The sequence below is a fragment of the Artibeus jamaicensis genome, unplaced genomic scaffold (genome assembly GCF_021234435.1).
Source record: "Artibeus jamaicensis isolate MK-2021 breed Jamaican fruit bat unplaced genomic scaffold, CSHL_Jam_final contig_335, whole genome shotgun sequence".
Classification (NCBI taxonomy): Eukaryota; Metazoa; Chordata; class Mammalia; order Chiroptera; family Phyllostomidae; genus Artibeus; species Artibeus jamaicensis.
This window is the reverse complement of record NW_026521800.1, coordinates 3,992,735-4,017,758: the sequence shown is the minus strand read 5'-3', so window position 1 is coordinate 4,017,758 and position 25,024 is coordinate 3,992,735. Positions and strand designations below refer to the sequence as shown.

Genomic DNA, 25,024 nt, shown 5'->3' with positions numbered 1-25,024 from the left:
AGAGCATGAGAAACAGCAGTGGGAGAGGGAAACACTGATTGGTTGTTTCCTGCACACGCCCTGACCCCAGATTGAACCCACAGCCCAGGTATGTGCTCTGACTGGGAATTGAATGTGCACTCTTTTGATGTACTAGATGATTCTCCAACCAACTGAGCCACCTGTCCAGGGCTTAGCCTTATTTTAAATATACAACCCACCAAAAATAAATATCTGAAAAATTTTGTAATGTCTTATTACAAGTTAAAAGTGTTCCTAACCACTGAAAATAGATACATAAATTTTTTCAGAGGACTAGCCTATTTGGAAGTAATGAAATAGTTATTCAATTTTCAATAAATGGAAAATGTACAAATTATTAATGCACAATGCAATTATACTGAAATTCATTGTATTTTTATATTGATTTGGCCAAATTCTCTTTTTCTTACACTTACTTCTGCTGTCAATATTAACTTATTAAGTATTCTAGAATAGGAAAGATGTCACACAGTACATTTTCCACTAAACTTCTATGTTTCTCATTTAGTGATGAACTACTTGGTAATAATTTCTTTTCCATTTCTTTCAAACTAAAACACATTTTGTTTATTCATTCTGTGATGTGGAAATTTTATTTCAGAAATCTTTTGGAAAGAGGGGTTAGGTCTTTTACATTTGCTGCACATTTTCTACTTTGAAAATATAAAAATATAGCAAATATAGAAAACGTCATGTGCATTGCTTACATAACAAAGGCTACATAAATCATATTACTATCTTTTTGGGATTACTAATAAAAATCCTTGAAACTGCTAATGGCTGATTTCCTTGGACTATAGGAATTAACTTGATACTAACATAACCAGTGATTGTATAAATAATCCTTAAATTTATATTCTACTGCTACTACTGAGATGTAAATTTACAGAAAATTTAGTTCTTTCATTTCACCATTAAAACACAATTAAAATCCCCATGGATAATGCTGTATGTTGGAAACCCCTAACAGATGGTGAACTCTTTGCTATTCATCTCGATCGTTCAAATTCAGATTCCTCAGCCAAACTAAAGTAAATTTCGGTTCCAATTATGTATTAATCTGTTAGTTAACTGGCAGTCAAGCCAACAGCCTGCGGTTTATATGTTGTCAGATTCAGTCTACTGGAGAAACCAAACCAAAGCCTGGCTCTGCAGGTACAGCCTCAACAGCTCCATGATTACTGAGCACTGAACCACCACCCCTGTACCTGTCTCACAACATACCCATTCCCTTCCCTTGGCCCCGCCTCCTATGGTCAGGCCCGCCTTCCACACCCGGTTCAGCCAATAGCCGGAGAGTTGTGGGCGGGCCTTCCCTCTCCGCCAATGCCGGAGATTCTTGCTATCCTGGTTTCGCCCCTGCCGGCAGCTAAGACCGGAAGATGGCGGCGGCAGCTGAGTTGGCGCTGCTGGAGAGGTCCCTGGGGCTGAGTAAAGGGAACAAGTACAGTGCTCAGGGCGAGCGCCAGGTGAGAAACAGAAGGGGTGCGGAGGGGAAGAGGTGGGGGTAGCGATGCTTGCTTAGCATTGGTAGGACCGGCTGGCTAGTAGAGGCGAACAGAGTGAGGTTGCGGCCCCACGTGTCGGCGCCGCAGGGCGGGCTGGAGACTCTGGGCCTCATCCTGCAGCCCTAGGTCCCGGAAAGGGAACCGGGATCAGGCTTTGGTCGGGCTTGGCCGGAACCTTTGCTTCTGGTAAATTGTTATAATCCTATTCCGAGAAAGAGAAGAAGGTCCTCAAAAATAGATAGATCAACCTGGAGGTCCCGTATTTGCCTTCAATGACAGTTACTGTACGCGTATCTTTCATTCATTATTACGCAGCTACCCTGGAGAGCAACAGAGTGCCTAGTAGTAAGTACTGTGCTGGGCCTGGCACGCTACGGGAAACTTGCCCTTTTAGCTGGGTGGACAGACATTGCAGCTATTTTCATTACAGTATTGAATAGTTACATTGAAGCGTAGACGGTTTAGAGAACACAAAGATCTTAGCCCAACCCGGAAGATTCAGGGAAGGCTTTTCTGAGGCCTGTGTATCAGTTTCAGTATGCAGCATGCAGAGAATGAAAGAGAAAAACTGTATGAGCTTGATTGGTGAGGTATAAGGAACCAGATTTCTGAAGGCATTGAAGAACATTTGTGTTTTATCAAGACCGTTATTTTCCGTTAAGGGAATGTAGAGGAAGAGAAATGTGTGAAGACAACTTTGTATGTACAGTCTGCATTGATTAATGGGGGGGATACCTTCAAAGATTATTGCCTGGCTAGGCGATTTCATCCTTGGGAGAACGTGATGGAGTGACACACAAACCTAAATTTATTTATAGCCTACTACACACTTGGGCTACATGGTAAATGGCATATTTACCTAGCAGCTACAAACCTGTACAGCATGTCTCTGTACTGTAGGCAATCGGAACACAATGGTAAGTATTTGTTTCTCTAACCATAGGAAAGTAAAGATATGGTATAAAAGATTTTTAAAAAATGGTACACCTGTGTAGGGCACTTACCCGAATGGAGCTTGCAGGACTGGAAGTTGCCCTGAGTGAGTTAGTAGTACATGAATGTGAAGGCCTAGCACATTACTGTATACTTGTACAGAATTTATAAACACTGTACACTTAGGCTAAAGTTAGATTTATAAGAAAAAATTTCTTCAACAATAAATTAATCTTAGGTGACTGTAATTTTTTACATTATAAACTTAAATTTTTAAAAACCTCTGGCTCATAACACTTAGCTTAAAATACAAACATATTATTGCACAGCTTCCAAAAACTTCCAAAAATACTTTTTCTTCCTTATTCTATAAGACTTTTTCTATTTTAAAGGTTTTTTTTTTTTTTTTTTACTTTTTAAACTTTTTGTTAAAAACTAAGACACAAACACACACACTAGCCTAGGCCCACACAGGGTCGGGATCAGCACTATCCCTGTCTTCCGCCTCCACATCCTGTCCCACTGGAAGGTCTTTCAGGACAGAAACACACATGGAGCTGTCATCTCCTATAGTATCAATCCTCCTCTGGAACATCTCCTGCAGGACCTGCCTGCGGCTCTTCTTGATGAAGAGTCACTCTTTTCAGAAATATGTCCATGGTGGTTTGCTTGATTTTCATTGTTTCTATAATAGATTTGCTTGGAAACAGATAAATCACCATAAATATTCCTCTCTGTTGATGATAGCTATGACATCACTAGCAATAGGAATTTTTTAGCTTCATTATTATTTTATGGGACCACCATTGTGTATGCAATCTGTCATTGACCAAAACATCATCGCATAGTACATAATTACCATATTTTTCGAACTATAAGATGCACCCCCCCCCCCAATTTGGGAGGAATAATGGTTGTTTATGCTGCTGTTGACTTCTGTTTACATTTACATTGGTGAAATGTTATATTATTTATGTTATTAAATATTTTACCACATTTTGCTTCAAATTTTTTTTCCTATTTTCCTCTAAAACCTACATGTGTCTTATAGTCCAAAAATATGGGTATATACATTTTTTTGCCTCCTTGAGATTTTTTTTCCGAATGGCGTTTATTTTCTGTTCTTCATTTCACCCCTGTTAAAATCTTGTCTTAAAAGCAATGTATTGTAGTTCTTACACGTAAGTTAAACCAAAGTCTATATTGGGTCCACAACTTGCTTAAGATCAGTTCCCGAGAGAGACTGGTGGCAGAGTAGGCATTTGAGCCAGAGTGCCCTGCTTTTGCTTTTTTCTCAGGCCTCATGTTGATTCCTTCCCTTCAGCCACTATTCACTAGTTTGGTTTCTATGTTTTAGAAGATATAGTTAAGAGATGAGATTTGCCTTGAGGGATTTTATTATCTAGTATAAGAAATGGTCATTGACAGCTAATTTAAAGCAGAACAGAATGTTTACTAAGTGGCAGAAAGCATTGTTTAGGGGGTTGGAGAAGAAAGTTCATTCTGACTATAAGAATGGGTTTGTAAACCTCACAGAAAAGTTGGTTTTTAAATTGTGTAAGACTAATAAATTATGGAAGATTGAGAAGTTTGGGGCAACAAGTAGAGGAATATGATGGTGATGCAATACAAAGTAAACACAAAATACAGGTTGAGACCCAATTGTGAAGGCTTTGGAATTCAGGGTACTGGGGAGGGGGGAAGAACAGCTATTGAACATTTCTGTTTATGGGTTTGGAGAAGGGATGAGAACATCTGATAAGATTCGTGGGTTTTTTTGTTTGTTTGTTTGTTTTTGGAAGACAGTTGACAGCAGTAAGCCAGCAATAACGTATTCTCTACAGCGTTACCGATAGTGATTAAAAAATTGAAGACAGTTCAGAGGTCCAGCTCTAGGAAAATGGTTCATCGAATCACAGTACATCAGCATATTGGAATATTACTTATTTAGACATTAAAAGTGATTAATTGGCCCTTACCAGCATGGCTCAGTTAGTTGAGCATTGTCTTGTAAAGTGAAAGACTTCAGGTTCAATTACTAGTCAGGGTGTATACCTGGGTTTCGGGCCTGGCCCACTGGTTGGGGGACGCATGGGAGGCTACTGACCAGTGTTTCTCTCCCTCTCTTTCTCCCTCCCTACTCTCTCTAAAGATAAGTAAAATCTTTTTTTTTAAAAAAGTGATTAATTGGAAACCATAGAACCCTAAAATGAATATGGAAATAGTATGTTTCCCATAATTGCAACTGTGTAATCATTTCTATACTGTGTAAGATTTCTATACTATAGTCTGTGTAAAGAAAACAAAATGGACTTTGGAGCCAATTGTATTTTATTTAAACTTGACCTTGCCATTCCTGCTGACCTTGGTTTTTTATCTGTAAAATAAGAATGAGATTACTTACTTATCTTAGAAGATGTAATGACTAGATGAGGAGCTAACTAGGAGGTGTTTTTTTTTGAGTTAGTGTTCTCGGGTTATACATAATTTATTTTTACTAATCTCTTTAAACTTCTCCCCCCACCCCACTCCCACACATACTCACAGTTGCAAGTTCATTGATTTCTTTTTCTTTCCTTTTCTTCCTTCCTTTCCTTTTCCCTTTTTCTTTTCCTTCCTGTCTCTCTCTCTAATCTTCCTCCCTCCCTCCTTACCTCTCTCCCTCCCTTCCTTCCTTCCAAGATTAACACACATTCAGAAAAGCATATAAGTCTTAGTGAGTTACCACAAAATGAACACACCCAGATAATCACATAGGCAAGGAATAGAACATTACCAGCAACTCCATATTATTTTCTTTCAATACATTTTTAAGGAAGTTATCAATTATCTTATGAACTCAGTGTTACTATAACCTTGTTTTTGTTATTACCGAAAGTGGATTTATTTAAGTAAATGTTTACTTTGCTAATGTTGCGGAAAAAGTCACTCACACTCAGGATGGTGGAGCACTTTCTTTATTATGCGAGCCTGCTCAGAGGAGGCAGTCTCCAAATTCTGAGCCCTGTTCTATGGGTTGATCTTACTTTTAAAGGGCACAGAAGCAGGTTACAGAAGAGACATTTTCTTATCTGGGGAGCACACAGTTCGGGAGGAGGCGAAGCATACTCTGTCTTACTAAAATGTTACAAAAACCACTTTGAAAAAGTGATATTTCCTTGACCCTATTTTGCTTCACTAAAATAAAATAGGTATGGGTAAACTTGATCGAAATTAATGCATGCTACTAGGGTTTTCATTTTCTCTTTTTGTACATACAATGTTACTGATTTTTATAATGTTACTACCAGTTTCATCATCATCTATTATCAAACATAAATGTTTGTTTATATTTGAGCTGCTATCTTCCTGACTCATTTGCATAATCTAGTATGCAATTTAGTGTCTTAAAGTAAAATCTTAGAGTATTTGAAAAACAGTTGGGGGATTTAGCAATTACTTAGAATTGCGGTTGTGATAGTATTTGTTTTTAAAAGTTACCTGAAGAACTTCTTTTTCTTTTTAAGATTCCAGTTCTTCAAACAAATAATGGTCCAAGTCTAACAGGATTGACTACTATAGCAGCTCATCTAGTCAAGCAAGCCAACAAAGAGTATTTGCTTGGCAGCACTGCAGAAGAAAAAGCGATAGTACAACAATGGTTAGAATACAGAGTAACCCGACTAGATGGAAACTCCAATAAAGATGATATCCGCATTCTGTTGAAGGTATTGTGACTTCTCTTTATAGGCTGAAGTAAATGAACTATTAATAGCAGGAATCTCTCTTGCCTGAGATACAGTAGTGAAGCCATAGGCCCTCATTTCCTTCTGCCCCAGGGCAGTTTGTACCTGTTCTTACCTTTGCCTGAACAGTCTCTGCCAGCCTTACGCCTTCATATCTTGGCTCGGATACCCCTTCCTCAAAAACGTTCTTGACTACCTTTCTGTCAGACGAGTGCTGGTTCTTGTTCTATATCCTTTTCCTTCATAATACGACATCCTGTGCTTTTGCTTGATATAACTTATCACAGTCAATAATTATAACTTGGTAGGATTTTTTAAAAGATTTTATTTATTTATTTTTAGAGAGAAGGGAAGGGGAGGAGAAAGAGAGGGAGAAAAACATCACCTCGTGGTTGCCTCTTGCAGGCTCCCTCCTGGGGACCTGGCCCACAACCCAGGCATGTGCCCTGACTGGGCGTCCACCCAGTGACTCCATGGTTCGCAGGCTGACACACAATCCACTGGGCCACACCAGCCAGGCTAGATTTTTTTTTTTTTAATAATGTGATGGCTGAATGTTAATTTTTCTACTGGGCAATTCTGATTTCCTGATCAGTAAAATACTTTCTCACTGACAAGGGGGAATCAGAATCTTTGGGGATTATAGTTTGGAAAAAACTGTCAGATTGATATAAGAAAGTCCACATTTCCCTCCCTTGAGACTTAATGCATTAGGAGTTATATTTTCTTTCTAAAGAAATCACATTAGAATAAAAGACTACATTGATATAAAATAGAAACTGAATGTTGTTCCGGAGTCACCAAGAATGGAAAACATTACAAACGAAAGTATTTTTGTTAATTATTATTATTTTTTTAATAAATGACCCAGTTTATTGTTTTATTTCATCTTTGCCCCAAACCTATGAGGTATCATTCTTCCTATTTTTATTTTATTTTATTTTAAGATTTTATTTATTTATCTTTAGAGGGGAAGGGAAGGAGAATGGGAAAGAAATATCAGTGTATGATTGCCTCTTGTACATCCCCTGCTCGGAACTGGCCTGCAACCCAGGCATGTGCCCTGACTGGGAACCGAACCTCGATCCTTTGGTTCCCAGGCCCGCGCTCAATCCACTGAGCTATGCCAGCCAGGGCTTGTTTTTGTTAATTATTTTTATAAAAATAAAGCAAATTAAAAAAATTTTCTAGAAGCTTAACATTTAAAGGAACCTTAGAGATTACCCAGACAACCAAATATCATTGCAGGAACCCCTAATTTTATTCTGTTTCCTAATTTTATTTCCCTTGTCATATAAATTGGTCATATAAGTTGTGTAAGAAGATCTTACAGTACTGAAAGTTTTTTGTCATTCTGGGGAAAATGCTTTAAACTATGTTCTTGATAGGTACTATCATTAGAACTGGTAGAAAACACATTTAGGCCTGCTCCTTTATAGGCCTGTCATGGTAACTATTCATTCTGAGCATCCATGCTGACCCTTCCTGCTGCCCCTGCCGTGCTAGGCAGCATTTCCAGAGGGAAACAAGCACGTCTTCCCTCTAAGTGAATGTGAGATTTCAGGCAAATAAAAAAGATTTATAACTATCTCTTATAGTTTCCCCCCAAAAAAGATAGTAATAAAGTACTTAATTCTGAAAGATAGGAACAGGATTTCATTGAATTGGGTTTTTAAGATCAAAGGATAGATTTGCTATTAGGAACATAAACAGTAATTCTACTAAAATACATCTGGGATATGTAAATCTCATTATATGAAATTTCAGTTGTGACAATCTGACTGGAACTATTACCGTTTTTGAAACATATGAGGAACTGGGAGATCTGGGTTGTGGTCCTTGCTCTCCCACTGTTTGCTCATCTGTACCTGTAATGATGTGTCGGATACAGTTCTAGAAGGTAGTGATGCAGCAAACCATCAGACACAGTCCCTACTTTAATAGAACTTGGACCAGGAGGGATATAATATATGGATGGTGGACTACAATGTGATTTTTGGCCATATGAGCACAGATGAGTAAGGGTTGTTATATTCCCTTTTGCTTTGCTTTTTAGTATTTTACAATAGTGTTTTTATTTTTAAGGCATTAGATATTTATTATAGAATTAGGAAATATAAATAAGAAAATAGAAGAAATCTCAAACATTTGTAGTCCCAACAAGAGAAAACTGTTAAATGACATTTATGTTCAGTCATCAGATATTTTAGTGTTCCTTTCATACTTTTTCTTTTCACATATATGTGTGTTTTATTTTTAAATTGGCAGTTACTGGACACTAACATATTTTATTTACTGACAGTGTTCTGTGAACATCTTTACACATCCATAAATATTCAGGTACACTATCTTTTTTGATAACCTGTTAATATTCCATCATATAGTTACACCAGAATTTAAATAGTCTATCCCTATGTAGTCATACTAGATTATTGCTAAATGTTTTAACTCTTCCTCATTTGTTTCCTTAGTTAATTCCTACAGAGGAAGTTGCTGAGCCAAAACTATGTACATTTTTAAGGATATGCTGCTCATTTGTCCTCTAGAAAAATGTGTTTTTACAGTTTGGTGGTATGTGAGGGTTACCGTCCACAAACCCTTGCTGACATGGATATCACCCTGTTTTTCCTTCACCACCCCAGTTTCATTGCCAAAACAAATAAACCAAAAAGTAATTTATTTGTTTATTTTGTATTCTTCATAAAACTATTAATGCTTTGGCATCTTTTTCATAATGCTTATGAATATTTTCATTATTTTAAAAAATGCCTATATGTATACATTTGCCTATTTTAGATTGGACTATTTAACTTTTTATTATTTATTTTTAAAATTCTTGCCATTAGGATATTATGAAAGGGTTAATTGTTACTCTAGAGTTACATTTTATTACTGAAACCACAATTCTGAATTTAAATGACTCATAATTAAGGTAATATGTAATTTCAAACAGCAAGCATTGCAAAACACTAACATTTGTTGAATCTAGATAGAGGATATATATTTTATACTGCTTTTTCAATATTAGATAGTTAAGAAAAAAGAAAAATCAGGTGGAACTCTATGGGGGAAATAATATTTTTTCAAACTTTGGCAATAGCATCAGAAAGACTTGTAAGAAAAGAAAGGAAATAAGTGGAAGACATTAAAGTCACTAATCAGAAAAATACTACCTAATCATAATTTTTGACTTCAGTTAAATAAGATTATAACCTTAAGGGTCTCTATAAAGAAAATATATAGATTTTACTTTAAGAATATGTATACTACATTAAGGAGTGTTAAATTATTGTTTCAGACATTATTTTAAAATGCTTCTTAGAATTAAATGAAAATATTTTTATTTTATTTTTATACATTATCAAAGTTGTTTTACTTGAAGATGTTTGGAGAGAAACGGTCTCCATTCAACAGGTTACATAGAATTTAAGTGGTAGCTCCTAATATATTTTACCCTTTCTACCCAGATTTTAATCTCCTTATTTATGTCCACATTTCTTTATGCCCTCATCTATAACACCCCTAGCAGTCCATAGTCTTATGGCATTTTAAAGTTAGTATCTGTAAATGAAGGTGTGGTGAATTTAAAGAGATAAAATTCAATTTTGGCAAACATTTACTGATTGTTGGACCACTGTGTGCCAGACATTTGGAATGTGATTTAAGAAGACGAAGTGCTGTCTCTACAGTTTAAGAAATTTTTCCAGAATAAATGCTGTTGACTGCTAGGCAGCATTTTACAACTAGTCTTTAGAGGAGTCTATGAGAATATCTGACGATAATTCACATAACTTACTTATAAACCTCTCTCTAAAATTTATATGAACATTGTATCTTATTTAATTTAAAGGTAAGTGAGCATAAATTCCTGTGCCATTAAATTATATATTAAATTTGAAAGGGAGCAAAAATATTTTTTTAATCTAGATTTTTTCTTTTCTCAGGAAACTGATTGATTTATTCATGCTGGTCTTTCAGACAATACTTCAGATTAGATTAGGACCTTTTAAGATGTTTCATATTTTTTTAACATGTACTTTAAATATTTTTTCTTCAAAGTACCTATTGGCTATTTAGGGAGCTGAATGTATGTTAGTATTTTTTTTCTGAAATGATGTTAAATGAACTCTTTTGTATATACTTAACCTTTTAAAAATTGATGATAATTGTCTGGTGGACAAATGATAGAACTTTGTGTAGCTTTAAATGTTGTTTAAAACTGGGATCTTTCAGTTGTTAGAAAAATTAGATATCCATTTGCAAAAGAATGAAGTTAAACCCTTACCATATACAATATATAAAAATTAACTCAGAATGGAAAGTTCTAAACATAGACCTAAAACTAAAACTCTTAGAAGAAAACATAGCAGAAAATATCACATCATTTCATGTGACAGTGATTTCTTGGATATGAACCAAAACACAGGCATCAAACATAAAAATTCTGAACTACATCAAAACTTAAAACTTTTGTTCATCAAGAGACACAGTCAACAGAGTGAAGAGGCAACTCATGTAATGGGAGAAAATATTTGCAAATTACATATCTAATAAAGGGTTAAAACGGAATATACAGGGTCTGGCAGAAGTAAGGCCTGCTTCAGTGTGGTTGGTAAGGTACTAATACGGGTGTGATAATTTATAGTTTTAATTTGAACATTTCACTAAAATGTCATATGGTGTACTTGAGTGTGATGTTGTTATGTTACAGAATTACATGCTTATGATTTTGTAATAAAAGGTCTTATAACAAAAAATGGACATTATTTATACCAGACCCTGTATAAAGAACTCCTGCAACTTAACCAAGAAAAACTAAGAACCCAGTGAAAAAATGAACAAAGGACCTGAGTAGGCATTTCTTCAGATAAGATATACAAAGCTAATAAACATGTGAAAAGATGGTCATCATTAATAATAATTAGGGAAATGTAAATCAAAAGCACAATAAGATAATCACCTCATATCCATTAAGTTGGCTACTCCAAAAATACAGAAAATAACAATGTTGATGAGGATATTGAGAAATTGGGAAACTTGTGCATTATTGAGAATATAAAATGGTACAACTGAAATAAAAAAGTAGTTTTTTCTTAAAACATTAAGAATACAACTACCATATGATCCAGTTATTCCACTTGCACATATACTTTTATGCCCAAACTGGGTCTCAAACAGAAGTGTATACACCCATGTTCACAGCATTGTTACTCACAGTGGTCTCGCAGTGGAAACAGCACGTGTCTGTTGACAGATGAATGGATAGACAAAGTGGGGTGTATCCATACAGGGGAATAATTTTCAGCCTTAAAAGAGAAGGAAATTCTGATGCATGCTACAACAGGGGTGAACCATGAAGAACACACACTAAGTGAAATAAGCTAGTTGCATATACCAAATAATCTGATTCCACTTACGTGCTGTATCCTAAGTAGTCAAATTCATGGAAACAGCAGAGTGGCAGTTGCCAGGGCCTGGGGTGAGGGAGAGATGGGTAGTTGTTTATTAATAGAGTTTTTGTTTTACAACGTGACAAAATTCTGAAGACTGGTTACACAACAGTGTGAATACCCTTAACACATACTGAATTATACAGTTAAAAGTGGTTAAGATGGTAAGTCTTATGTATTATTCTACTGCAATTAAAAATTTAAAAATATACATGTATAAAAATGCAAGTCAATAAATTATAATTTTTCTTAAGAGTTAGAAATTGTTGAGGAAGCTTTTTATATTTAAATGGGAAAAATAAATCTAACATGAGCATGATTTACAAAATGTTTACCCCCACCAAACAAATAAATCTGGGAGTCTGAAATGATCACTTTGAAAATCATTTTTAATGTTTTCTTATTTCTTTAAAATAACAATAAAATTATTTTCCCTATTCTTAAGTGAGGTGATTAGTATATGATTTGTGATTTTTAATGAATCTGAATCTGTTAATGTGAAAGGTAATTTGTTAAACTAAATGTCAATATTCTGTTTTCTAATAGCCTTCTAAATGTTTTAAAGGCATAGCCCTGGCTGGTATAGCTCAGTGGATGGAGCACGGGCCTGCAAACCAAAAGATCGCGGTTCGATTCCCAGTCAGGGCACATGCCTGGGTTGCAGGCCAGTTCCCAGCAGGGGCCAGTTCCCAGCAGGGATCGCATGAGAAGCAACCATACAGTGATATTTCTTTCCCTCTCTCCTTCCCTTCCCCTCTAAAGATAAATAAATAAAATCTAAAATAAATAAATAAATAAATAAATGTTTTAAAGGCAAATGATATGGTGGTTAACTTTAGTATTACTGTTTTTCAAATATTTTATTTGTTTTTTTCTAGGATCTTAATTCATATCTTGAAGATAAAGTCTACCTTACTGGATATAATTTTACCTTGGCAGATATCCTATTATACTACGGACTCCATCGCTTCATAGTGAGTATTTGAATAGTCATGGGGCTTTTTTTCTGTAATGTTCAGATGATCTTTTTGTCTTGAATTTAAATCAATTTTTAATTTTCAGTTTATTAGATAAAAATGAAAGGAGTAATTTTTATACAAAGTACTTTATGCAGATATTCCTTCCATGTTCCGTCAAACATAGTTGCTTCCTCTTCCTTGACCTGCTTGATTCCTGTTCTGCTCTTTGCAACTACTTCTCTTGCCACCTTTTGGACTTGATCTCATCATCACTTGGACCCCACCTCTCCATCTTAATTCCACCACCCCATCTTCTGTTCGAGTTCTTATCCTTGGGTCCCAATCTCTTACTCCCTAAATCCCATCATTATCTGAAGTAACCCCTTCCCTTTCTTTAACCTATATACTTTCTACCCCGTCCAACCCAGATCCACTTTCGTGAAACTTTGACTACACCCTTTTATTATCGCATCTTCAGCTTCTTTGCTTCTCTGTACATCACCATTTTTTCTATGTAAATCCCCAACTCTTGGTCAGTCTAAATAAATGCCTACAATACTATATCCAGGTTGAGTTCTGTTAGAGATATTACAACTCTACAGATTGATACCACTGCAAATTTGTACTATTCAGTTTCAGGAGGGCTGTTAAACTGATCAGCCCTTCTGTTTCTCCCAGGGATAAATCCAGACCTTTAACACTTTGTTCAAGCCCCACCCTCCTGTCTTTATCTTTGGTCATTATCACAGAGCCTCCCATCCCTTATTCAGCTAGAAAATAGAGGCCAGCCTATGAGTACACTCAACCTTCCAGCTCTGCCTGTGTGTACATCTTCATTTGTCTGTCTCCTTTTTCTGGCCTCAGAAAGAACCGTCTTGCTTTTTCCCTCAGCTAATCCATTCATCCGGCCTCTTACCTCAATTCCCCATCTACCTTCTGCCCACTCTCTGCATCTGGTCCCAAATTTTACATCTTTTCTTTCTCTTATCAATTTTTCCCTCTCTGGTCAATCTCTTTACATTAAATTGTTTCCTATCTTAAATTTCTTTACAAACAATTATATGGCAATAATATATAGGCTCTATTCTGTTTGATTTATAAAAGTTAACTCATTTAATCCTTATCACTACCTATGAGATAGACATTGCTATCATCCCCATTGTATAGATGAAGTAACTGAGGCATTAGATCAAATGTCTGCTTTACATCACCCAAGTAAATGGCAAAACCAGGTCTGGAATCCAGGCAGTTTGGCCCAGAGTTTACACTTTCTTACATCTACACCTAAAACCTCCTCCCAACCACCTGTCTTCCCCCTGTGGAAAAATAAGAACTCCCATGTTTTCTGTATTGTGCACCTCACGCATTCAGTCAGTGAGGTCTTGTTTCCACCTTGTGGATGTCTCTCCCGTGTGTCTCTTGCTATGACCCTTGATGACTTGGCCCTTGTTCCAGAATTCATTATCTTAAGTCCGGCGATCGAAATGTCCTCCTGCCACCAGTCGTGTCTCCTACAGTCCATCTTTATTGCCACTGGGGCAGTTTTTCTCATGAATGTGTCTTTCTCAAAATACTTAAGTAGCTCCTCACTGCCTGGGATAGGAGACCCTTTGTCATGTGACCCTGCCTCCCTTGCTGGCCTCATTGTCATTATTCTCCCCACATGCCTCTCTGTCAGCCATATGTCTCCTCTGCCTTTGCTTTTCCTGCTCAGTATTCTTGTGCTGTCCCTTTCTTTTGCTACTTGGCCCAGCCCTTATTTTCCTCCCAAATTCATCTGTATTTCAGATGTCACTCAGTTCAAGCGCTAATTTCCTTGGGGAAGTCCTCTTGAGCTCCTAAAGCATATTCAAGTGCTCTTTGTCCATTTCTTTAGGTGCCTCACAGACTACCTGAGTTGTGGCGTGTTTTATTTTTTACTGTAAGTCTTAGCAAAATTCTCTGTCTTTTAAATTACAAATTGTTTCAGTTAGAGGTTGTAATATATTTGTACACCATTATACTATACTGAAGGGACACAAAAGAAGTATAAAACTATTTTCAAGCAACTTTTGATCGCATTGAAGAGAGAAGACTGTTTTAAATGAAAGCAATTAGTGAGTAAAAGAAAATGGAATCTAGTGCTAATTTCTGATCAGAATATTGTGAGATCAATTAAAGAGGCATGTAGAGAAAAATTAGAATGTAGAATGATGAAATTGTCAGAAAAATATCTTTGAATTTGGATGGCTTTGGCTTTCCAAGGGAATTTTTATTGTTTTACAAAACTTATGACAAGTTTTGACTCTAAATATTGCTTATAAGTAGAATGGCCATATGATTTATCATCTAAAACAGCACATTTTTCAGTGAAAGTGGGGCTATTGGTAATTACACTGGCCCAGCAGGAATAAAGCAGCATGGATGTTCCCCACATATAACAAGTATAAAACTCATTTTGAAGCACAATAAGAAGATTGAGGAGAACCATGCCTTGTTTCTCTTTGTACCTCTCCCAGCTCCTAACAGAGTGCCTTGTGCAGCTAAGTGCTAGTTGAGATTAGCAATATTTAGCCATCTCTTCCTCTTTATATTCCTATTTTGTTTTTTTAAATATGTTTTATTGATTATGCCATTACAGTTCTATTTCCGCCCTTCATTCCCCTCCACCCTGCACACCCCTCCCCCACCATCCCCCCCTTTAGTTTATGACCACGTGTCTCAAGTTCTTTAGATTCTATATTTCCCCTGCTATTCTTGCCCTCCCCCCTATCTATTTTCTACCTACTGTCTATGCTACTTATTTTCTGTACCTTCTCCCCCTTCTCCTCCTCCCACTCCCCTGTTGCTAGCCCTCCATGTGATCTTCATTTCTATGGTTCTGCTCCTGATCTAGCTATCCTCTTAGTTTGTTTTTGTTTTAGGTGTGGTTCTTAGTAACTGTGAGTTTGTTGTCCTTTCACTGTTCATCTTTTTTAACTTCTTTTTCTTAGGTAAGTCCCTTTAACATTTCATATAATAAAGGCTTGGTGATGATGAACTCCTTGAATTTGTTCTTATCTGAGAAGCACTTTATCTGTCCTTCCATTCTAAATGAAAGTTTTGCTGGATAGAGCAATCTTGGTTGTAGGTCTTTGGTTTTCATGACTTGGAATACTTCTTTCCAGCCCCTTCTTGCCTGTAAGGTCTCTTTTGAGAAATCTGCTGACAGTCTGATGGGAACTCCTTTGTAGGTGACTGTCCCCCATATTTCTTGCTGCTTCTAGAATTCTCTTTCATTTTAATCTTGGCTAATGTAATGATGATGTGCCATAGTGTGTTCCTTCTTGGGTCCAACTTCTTTGGGACTCTCTGAGCTTCCTGGATTTCCTGGAAGTCTATTTCCTTTGCCAGATTGGGGAAATTCTCCTTTATTATTTGTTCAAATAAGTGTTCCACTTGTGGCTGTTCTTCTTCCCCTTCTGGTACCCCTATAATTCGAATGTTGGAATGTTTAAAGATGTCCTGGAGGTTCCTAAGCCTCTCCTCATTTTTTTGAATTCTTATTTCTTCATTCTTTTCTGTTTGGTCATTTTTTTCCTCATTCTGGTCCACTCCTTTGATTTGAGTCCCAGTTTCCTTTCCATTACTATTGGTTTCCTGTGCATATCCCTTCATTTTAATTAGTTTAGCCTTCATATGTTCCTCTAATTTGTGACTAAAATCAACCAGTTCTGTGAGCATCCCGATCACCAGTGTTTTGAACTGTGCATCTGAAAGTTTGGCTGTTTCTTTGTCACTTAGATTTATTGGCTCTGGGCTCTGAGTTGTTCTTGAGCCATGTTTTGATCTGTTCGTGCCTGTTACGTACAAGGACGTGTTCACCAGGGTAGGGCTACCCAGGTTGCTGGTTTGTGACGCTGTATGTGGGGGCGGGTCAGAGAGGTTCAATGGCGGCCCCCTCTGCCACTTTCTGCCACGGGGGCCTGCAAGGTCTGTCTCACTGTTTCACTCCTTCACCGGTTTATCTGCGCTCGAATGTGTGACTGTGGTCAGCCCTCAGTGGGTCCAATGCCTTTTGCCCTCAGTGGGTCCGCTCGCTTCTCCACACCTGGGATCCGCCCACAGCTGCTGGCGCACCTGGGTCACGTGCCCGGATCTTTCCTGCCCGATTCCGCTCTGCTGCTGGCTCTGCCCCTCTTACTGGTTTGGCTGAAGGTTTCGTTGTCGTCAGACTTTTAAACTTGGTTGTGTGAGAAGGCGCAGTGCTTCCACTTAGTCTCCATCTTGGCAGAAGTCTATATATTCCTATTTTAGGTTGCATAACTTTATAGTGAAGTAGTATTAGTTATATATTTCAATATAATTAAATCTAAAGTAATCATATTTAAATGTTAAGACAGTTTAAGTAGAGCTGAAATACTTTGATCACACCAGCCTCTTTCTTCCATCTTGATTCAAAATATTTTAGTAGCTTTTTAAAAAAAAATCTCATTTTGAAGTGAAAAAAGCCTTCAGGTAAAGAGCTTGCTTGCTATTAAGGTATCTCTCTCCTGGAGTAAACCCAGGAGTCTTTCAACTTAGGGAAGTCCATAACTTGATTTGAGTGAGACCACAGTGAAAGGATCATTTATACCTAGAAACAACAACATACTTACATCTTAAAAACATTTAAATGTGGCATTACTTAATTTTAAAGGTAATGTTAGAGAAATGTCATCTCTAATCCTATGTGATTCCTCTCACAAGTTAAGGAAGGCCTGTGAGGACCCTCGCAAGGGTCAAGCTGTCCTTAAGAAGGAGAACATTTCTCCCATCTAATTTTTAAAAAAAAGATGATAATGAAGATGAGTGGCTCTTACAAACCAAGTATAAATTTACATTTTCTATTTTTGGGCTCATGCCAGTCATGCAGTAGGGAAACAAAATACTCTGAACAGGAGGGGGCTTGTGTGGAATTTCTTAGCCAGCAGAGTGAACAAGGTCAAGTTTCCATAATGCAAAAATACTCATAATACCAGCTGCAAAGTTATTTAATTATGAGCCTAGGTGCTTCCCAGGACATTTGATTTTCAATCAGGTTAGAAGTGTTTCCATTCAATGCTGCATGTTAAAAAGAGAGTTGCATTGACAATACTTAATGATCTGTACCTATCTATAGTTCCTATTTTGAAATGTATATCCTCTTTATATGTAGTGTCTAGAATATTATGATGAAGGATATTATGCTTTTCTTTTAAAAAATCATAATTGTAAGTTAGCCATCCTTTTGGGTTCATAAAATGAGTTCAGAACCAAAGCATCTTTCTCAGCCTGGTCCACGTGCAGGCAAAGTACATGGGGGAAATAAACACTTTCTCAAGGAATACGCCTCACTGACTATATAACCTGTACTGTGACAGAATTGCACTGTGGTGTTAAGTGACATCCCTGTTGAGTTAGGTGTAAATATACCCAGATGAGAACAAAATGATTACTAGGTATTAAATTCAGGCAGAGTAGATGTGAGGGTCAGATCGGCTACCTGTTGTATTCATCACACAGTTTCCCGTGCTCTGTTGGCTTTGGCAGTATATTTATTTTTGCCCTCATTCTTTCATGTATTTGTTCATGTTATTAAATACTTAAAATGTAATCAGTGCAGTGTACAAAACAGCAGTCAGGGAACCTTCAAGTCTTCAAATAATCCTACTGTATTTTGTTTCAGTGTGAACCCAATTTTAGTTGTGGCTGACATACACTAATTATAAGATCTGGTCTTTCTAAATTCCCTCTAAGGAGTATTATGTTGTTCTTCCTTTATTAAACTGCCAGTTAGTGTGGCTGTTTATTATCATAACACTGACTCATTGCTTTCTTAAACTGATTTCACTAGTAGATAGCAGTCTCTGTGAACAGACTGTTACTCAAGATTGTTAAAATTTTTTGTAAGGTTATGTGCTGCTTGAATATAAGATTCTTATCCACTGAAATCCATTTGTTTTGAAGTTCAGAACACCAGTGGAGATAGGTCGTTCTTTTAGAAAGAAAAGAAAGAGCTGCAGAGCAGCCCAGGACTCAATCCATGACGTGTGCCCCAAAGGCAGCATGTGCCAGTTGGAAAGGTAGCAAACCAGCATTTCACCTTGATCGGGAACGGTCCTCCAAGTGCTTCTCACGTGTCTTCATGGAAAATTACCGACTAAGAATATTATCTGTTTGGCTTTAAAGTTCAAACTAGTTATGGAGTGCCAGTAGAAATAAGAAAGGAATGGCTAAGGAGAAAGAGCCAAGCTTCACTGTCGACACACTGGCATGCAGACCAATGAGAAGCAGGAAGTGGGAACTAGAACAATGGCATTTTGTTTCCTGTTGTACAGAAGGGGGGAAGGGACCCAAACTAGTCCACTAGAAATGGGTGAGGGAAAGCCAGCATTGTAAGTGAAACAATTGAGGGGGACCCCATCCCAAACGTTCTAAAAAGACTTAAGTTTAGTGTCGTTTGTTTACAGTAAGTTCTGAAATAGATTGTCTACCCAAAAAGTAGCAAAGATAGCAAGTCAAGGTCAGTCATAATTTTCTCAGACTCAAGAACAATCTCCAAAGTTTAAACTAAAAAAAGTAGGTTAAGTGGTAACTTGAATTTTGTAGAAAAGCTCTGTATTTCTAGCAAAGTTTTCTGAGGGGAAAATGAACAAATTTTTATTCTCTGAAGTAGATTATCTACCTAAAAATTATTGGGATAAATAGGAAAATGTGAGACAAAATTCAAGAAGGTCTTGGAATAACAATTATTTTATACAGTGGGTATGTTACAATCCTTACACTAGAGACTCTAAATATGAAATTTTTAAATTGAAGAATAATGATTTTGCTGTGTGTTATAGTTTGTGGTTTTAAATAGTAAGCCTGGTAGCAGCATATGCTAGCCCCTGACTGCAGACACTGTTCTAAAATGTAAGCAGTAAATATACATTGCCCTTCTTACCCTGTTTCAAAATCTCAGTGCCCAACTTCAAGGCAGATCAAACAAGCACTAGTACTTTATTGTTTGGAAGTGCTTTCTTAGTGCATTTAATTCATTCTAAAAAGTAACATCTCACAAAAATGGCTGAGTGGAGACTTTATAAAAGAAAGTTCTGGAGAGACTAAATTGTAAGAGAGTGGTCAGACTTGAATGCTCATAAAATCATGTTGGAGTAAAACATGTTTTTCTGTTTGCTTTAACTACCAGTGAAGAGGTTTTCTGAAGTTGATTGTGAATTTTATTTATTTAGAGAACTCACCCACATTTCTTGTTAGATTTGCAGCTGTGTTTACTAGTGGTTGAGCTTTTTAAAAAATTTTAACATTTTCTTTCAAAATCACTGGTGAAGTTCACATATGGTAAAAATTTAGAAAAAGAACCAAAAAGCTCTTTTATAAAGTATCTTACCTTTTGAAATACAGACTGCTGTTTAGTTTATTCCACAGTGGTTGTTTAAGTGTGTACAGCACACCAGACAGGAATAACATAATTCTTTACATTTGAAATCATGAATTCTTATTTAATAAAAAGTACCTTTTGCATAAAGAAGACATTCTTGACCAGTTTTTTTATCTCCTGCCATGGACTAACTGTATTGTGGGTGAAACAATTATAGTAGCATATATCTGATAACTAAAGGAACCTTACACCCCCTTAAATGAGTATTTCTTATAATTTGCTATAGCAACTTTTGTGTGGGACTCAAACTCAAAACTTAAATTTTTACGTAACAGAAGCAGTGAGACTCTCATTGCTAATAATTTAAGTAAACTGGGTTTTCAGAGATAGTTTAGACCAAAGATAATGTTAAAAGATCAAATACTGAAGCAATAGTATCCTGATACCATAAAGGCAAAAAGGAAGGCAGGTAACTTGAGTTAATTTTTCTTTTTAAATGGGTTCATTGTAAATATAAAATGGAAATAGGAATTCACTTAAACATTTGCTGAGAAAATACTATGTGTCTGTCTTTTTCTTGCTGTTTTTATTTTGTATTCTGTAATCATAATTGCATACTAGAGTGCTTTATCCTTCAGTTTTTCTGACTCAGTAACTTAACAGAGTATTTGTCTATAAGCACAAGTATTTATATGCTAAATTCCAAGCAGTGATAAGACGTCCATCTCACTAAAAGTGCCTTCCAACAAGCAGACTGCTAGTGGGTTTGAACCACACGGGGGTGACTGAGTATTTTTTTGTGTGTGAGCATCTCTGTCAGTTTTACAGTCACTTGCAATAGCTGTTAAATAAATGTTGAATTAACAATAGGAGCAGGAACTGCACTGCTTTTAGATGAGTCGTGGCTGTTTGTTACTGCCCTACTGATTTTCTCTTTACCTGACAATTCTTCATGATTTCAAACTAAGATTTGTCTTAGACAAAAGCCTATTTTGGATTTTGAGCCCAGTGAAATGATTGGCAACAACTGTTTTTTATTGCTTCTGTTCCAAGCAAATCTCTGGGCCTTCTTACAGCCTGATAGTATATTCTGTGAACTGTTACATCCACTGAAGATAGAGTTGAGTTCAGCTTTATTGCAAACAGAATTTAGAAGGTCTGTTGTTCATCTGATGAATTTGCCAGTGGAAATAGCCCTCCCTTCTTGTATTAAGCAATAATCACTTAAAATTATATGGCTGTTTTCTTGAGTGAAGTTTTTCCCCAGAGTTCAATAGAAAGGAAGCAGTAGTTCATAGATACATACACCAGACTTCTATAACTATCTGTACATATATTTATATGAGCTTACGTAGTGTTCCCTAAGTACGTTGGATGCCACTAAACTTTTCTTTTTTAGGTTTGCTCAAAAATATTAGAGAAGACCATGTCTTAGTGTTTTAGAACCTATTCTCTTTCTCCTATTTTCCTTTATAATGCAGTAAAAAACTCTTTGGGCTTCCAGATCCTGGGTTAATATAAAATTGGCATTTGTTGAAAATTTGATTTTCCTAGAAAGCCCATCTGGTTTTGAACTGAAAATAAAATCATGAAACAAATGGATAGCTCTTCCAGTGTCTGAAATTTTTTACTCCTATCTGAACATGTTGGCTTTGAGAACTGGGTTTTTCCCCCCAATTTCTGTCTCCTATTTAGATGATATTAATAGTTTTGCTTATGTAATATCTGTTGTGTGTGTGTTTAATCTCTACTTAGGTTGACCTGACAGTTCAAGAAAAGGAAAAATATCTTAATGTGTCTCGCTGGTTTTGTCACATTCAGCATTATCCAGGCATCAGGCAACATCTGTCTAGTGTTGTCTTCATCAAGAACAGACTATATACTAATTCCCACTAGAAGCTACCCAGTTGTACAGAAGAGTGATGAGAAATATTTTAAATGGAAAGTGTATACTGGACCAGAGGACTAATGTAAACTGATATGCAGTAATTCTGTATTTGCCGAAGTTGATAGAATTTTCAAAGTTTAAACTTGTTATGAATGTTTTATTTTGTTCTTGAGTTGAAATTTTGCAATTTTTTAATGTAAAAATTCAACTGCTGTCAAAACTTGAGTTAAGATCAAGTTATAAATTACCATGTTTTTATATGAAATTTATTTTAGTAAAAGTTGAAATCAGTGGCTTAATTTTTTAAAAAAATACTCCTTTTAATGGTTGACCTGTTTGGCTATTTATTGACCTCTTTCCTATTTTAAAATTCATTTGCCCTTATAAATATTTATAGTACTTTGTTTATTAAGATCTGTAATAAATTGTGCCACAGATAAAAAGAGAAGACACATGTATTTGTTTTCAAATATTTATGTGAATCAGTAAAGGTGGTTGAAAAAATCTTTTTTGTTGTTTGTTTCTTTCTTTCCTATAATCAGTATTCATTGAGGTGAAACTAACTACTGAACTGCTCTAGAGGGGACTAGAATAAAATACATTATCTTGAGTTAATGGTTCTTTTTTTGTTGTTGGGTTTAGTGGAATATGCAGTGGATAAAAACAGATGGGAAATCCTACTATCCCACTAATTTTGGACTTGATAGCTACTGGATGTTTCTTAATTAAAAGCCAAGTCTCAAAGACCATATGATTTCACTCATATGTGGAATCTAATGAACAAATTGAACTAATAAGCAAAATAGAGGCAGACTCGTAGAGAGCAAGGATCACAGATATTGTGAGGGGGGGAGGGACTGAGCAAAAAGGAAAAAGGACTCATGGACATGGACAACAGTGTGGTGATTACAGGGGAGAGGAGGCTATAAGGAGGTTAACTGGTAATGGAAAAGCACAATAAAATTTTTTGAAATAAAGTAAAAATGCACCTGATTTCTGGAAAATAAATAAAAGCCAACCCATGAAAGGCTGCTGTTGAAGCCCTTGTAAAGAAGGAACAGAGATACTTTATCTAACAGTCTATACAATTTGTAACTCTTACTGGCTGAGTAATTAATTATTGAGCTAAAGAACTTATATTTCCAAATAATAAGAAAAATCGTCTTCTAGTACTTTACTGTTTAACACTGTTTAATATTTTTGGTTCTGATGCTGAACCTAAGTACTAGTAAACAAGTAAAAGTTCAAGTGGAAAGAGCAGACACAGGAAATAGATATCCCTTTGGTTGAGTCCTGCTTTCATTATTTACTAGCTGTGTGACCTTAAGCAAATCAATTAACCATATTTACTGAAAGTCTATAAAAATTAAATGTAAAACCAAAGATAACTCTGAGGATTAAAAGAGAAAATGTATGTGAAAAATCCTAACGTAAAGCCTATGGCTATTAGTAAATTTTTCTCTTTGTTAAGAGTCCCACATTTTTTGTCCTTCATGTTACTGAGTCAAGAGATTTACTAGGCCAAGTATCTAAATATATTGTAATAGATCAAGATAATTTTTACACGATTGGACTTAATAATTCATTGCCCTTAGAAGCATTTTAGTTTTATAAAATGCCCTTTAAATTAGAAACAACAAACTTATATTGGCACTTTCAGAGACTGAAGGGCTCAAGTTACTCTTGGGAATTAGTACTTGTGCCCTAGAGGCAGGCCCAGTCTCTGACTCCATGCCCCTGCTGAGTCTGCTCCAGCATTCCACATGTTATGGTTCCCTGCTACAGAGTATTCCTGTCTGCACACCTCTCTTTTCCACTGGGCTGCAGGTGACCAGGACAGACAGGGTAGACGAGAGAGAGGCTACCCAGCCTTCCCATTCCAACAATTTCATTTTTTTTCTTAAGTTAGGTCGGCAGTGAGGAAAGGATAGGAGAATACCTCTTCTTTGTCAAATGTCCCCTTTTCCCACTTCTATCTTGTGAGTCTTAACCCTCTGAATCCTAACATCTGTTGGTTAATTCTTGACGTGCACAGCTTCAATAGATGTCACCTGGTGTCCTGTGTCCTAAGACTTCCCTCTACCAACTTAGATCTTACTGGATGAGGGGATGGCATAAATACAAAAAAGCCTGGCTCCATCTTGTCAAACATTAGATAATGTTTTCAGTATCTAGATCAAAACAATTCACTTCCTCATAGAAATGCTGCTGTCATTTCTATGGGTCATTTCTGTCAGATACTTCGCTGCCTAAAATCCTCTTTGCTTTTCACTTGATAGCCTCTCTCCCTACCCTTGTTTCTGGCACTGTTGGCATTATAATATTTCTGATTATTTGTCTCTTCCACCAAACTGTTAATTCCCTGAGAGCAGAGATTCTCTTATCCGTGCCTCTCCAGCCCTCAAAACAAATGACTGGCATACAACAGCAGATGCTCAGTGAGTGCTTGTTGCAAGAACATAGTATTCTTTTAAGTCTATTTTCATCTGACCAAGAAAAAAAAAGGAAAAAGTGTGAATTGAAATTAGGTACAGCTGTGTAATGCACAATAACCAGAAACTGTTAAGGCAGGTTGTTTTCCTCACATGTAAAAGAGAAGACGGTCAACGCTATTATGCATCCAGCTCCCACCTTTCTTCATATTGAACATGTATTTTTCTTTCTTAAGTTCAATTTATGGTCCAAGATGGCTATCAGAGCTCTAGACATCAAGTTCATGATCAAGACCTAGAGAAAGGAAGACAGGAAGGGCAAAAGACTCCCCTCCCAACTTGAGTCCTAGAAGTCCTATTCAGCAATATCTATATCTCTTCAGTATCCCAGATGGGACAGAGTCCGGAAATGTAGTCCTTTACCTCACACACTGCCGTCCAGAATAAGATCTGCATTCTGTCAAATGGGTAGAAGGGAAAAAGGGGTTATTACGCAGACAACTGGGTAGGCAGCTAGCTGGCTCTGTCGCAGTAAGTGGGAAAATGCCTTCTGGATGCCAAATAATCAACTTGTAAAATATTTTTACTATTAAGTGTTATTGACATGGAGCATCAATTTGCAAAAAATTAGAATACAATAAAAATACTTTTTACTAACTAAAATTTTCGTGATTCAGAAAATCTCAGGATCCTGTAATATTCAATTACCAGGACTGGTTCATGTGCACTTTTAATAATAGTAACA

The 25,024-nt window shown here is 36.5% G+C and overlaps 1 protein-coding gene across 2 annotated transcripts; it reads left to right on the top strand.

The window, feature by feature from the left end:
• Positions 1 to 1,390: 1,390 nt before the first annotated feature.
• On the top strand, positions 1,391 to 22,319 carry EEF1E1 (eukaryotic translation elongation factor 1 epsilon 1). 2 transcript variants are annotated; one of them, XM_037141752.2, is made up of 4 exons: positions 1,391 to 1,490; positions 5,969 to 6,169; positions 12,516 to 12,611; positions 21,715 to 22,317. In XM_037141752.2, the coding sequence occupies exons 1-4, from the start codon at positions 1,404 to 1,406 to the stop codon at positions 21,853 to 21,855; spliced, it is 525 nt and encodes a 174-aa protein (XP_036997647.1). In that variant the 5' UTR covers positions 1,391 to 1,403; the 3' UTR covers positions 21,856 to 22,317. The 2 variants fall into 2 exon arrangements, with proteins under 2 accessions (XP_036997647.1, XP_036997648.1); XM_037141753.2 differs by lacking the exon at positions 1,391 to 1,490 and adding an exon at positions 2,357 to 2,446 and having other exon boundaries at positions 21,715 to 22,319.
• Positions 22,320 to 25,024: the final 2,705 nt, after the last annotated feature.

What these genes read in the sequence shown, in the direction of transcription:
- EEF1E1 (XM_037141752.2), top strand. Translation starts at nt 1,404, where the DNA reads ATGGCGGCGGCAGCTGAGTTGGCGCTGCTGGAGAGGTCCCTGGGGCTG. An exon ending in ATATCCGCATTCTGTTGAAG is followed by an intron (nt 6,170 to 12,515) that starts GTATTGTGACTT and finishes GTTTTTTTCTAG; the next exon opens with GATCTTAATTCATATCTTGA. An exon ending in ACGGACTCCATCGCTTCATA is followed by an intron (nt 12,612 to 21,714) that starts GTGAGTATTTGA and finishes ATCTCTACTTAG; the next exon opens with GTTGACCTGACAGTTCAAGA.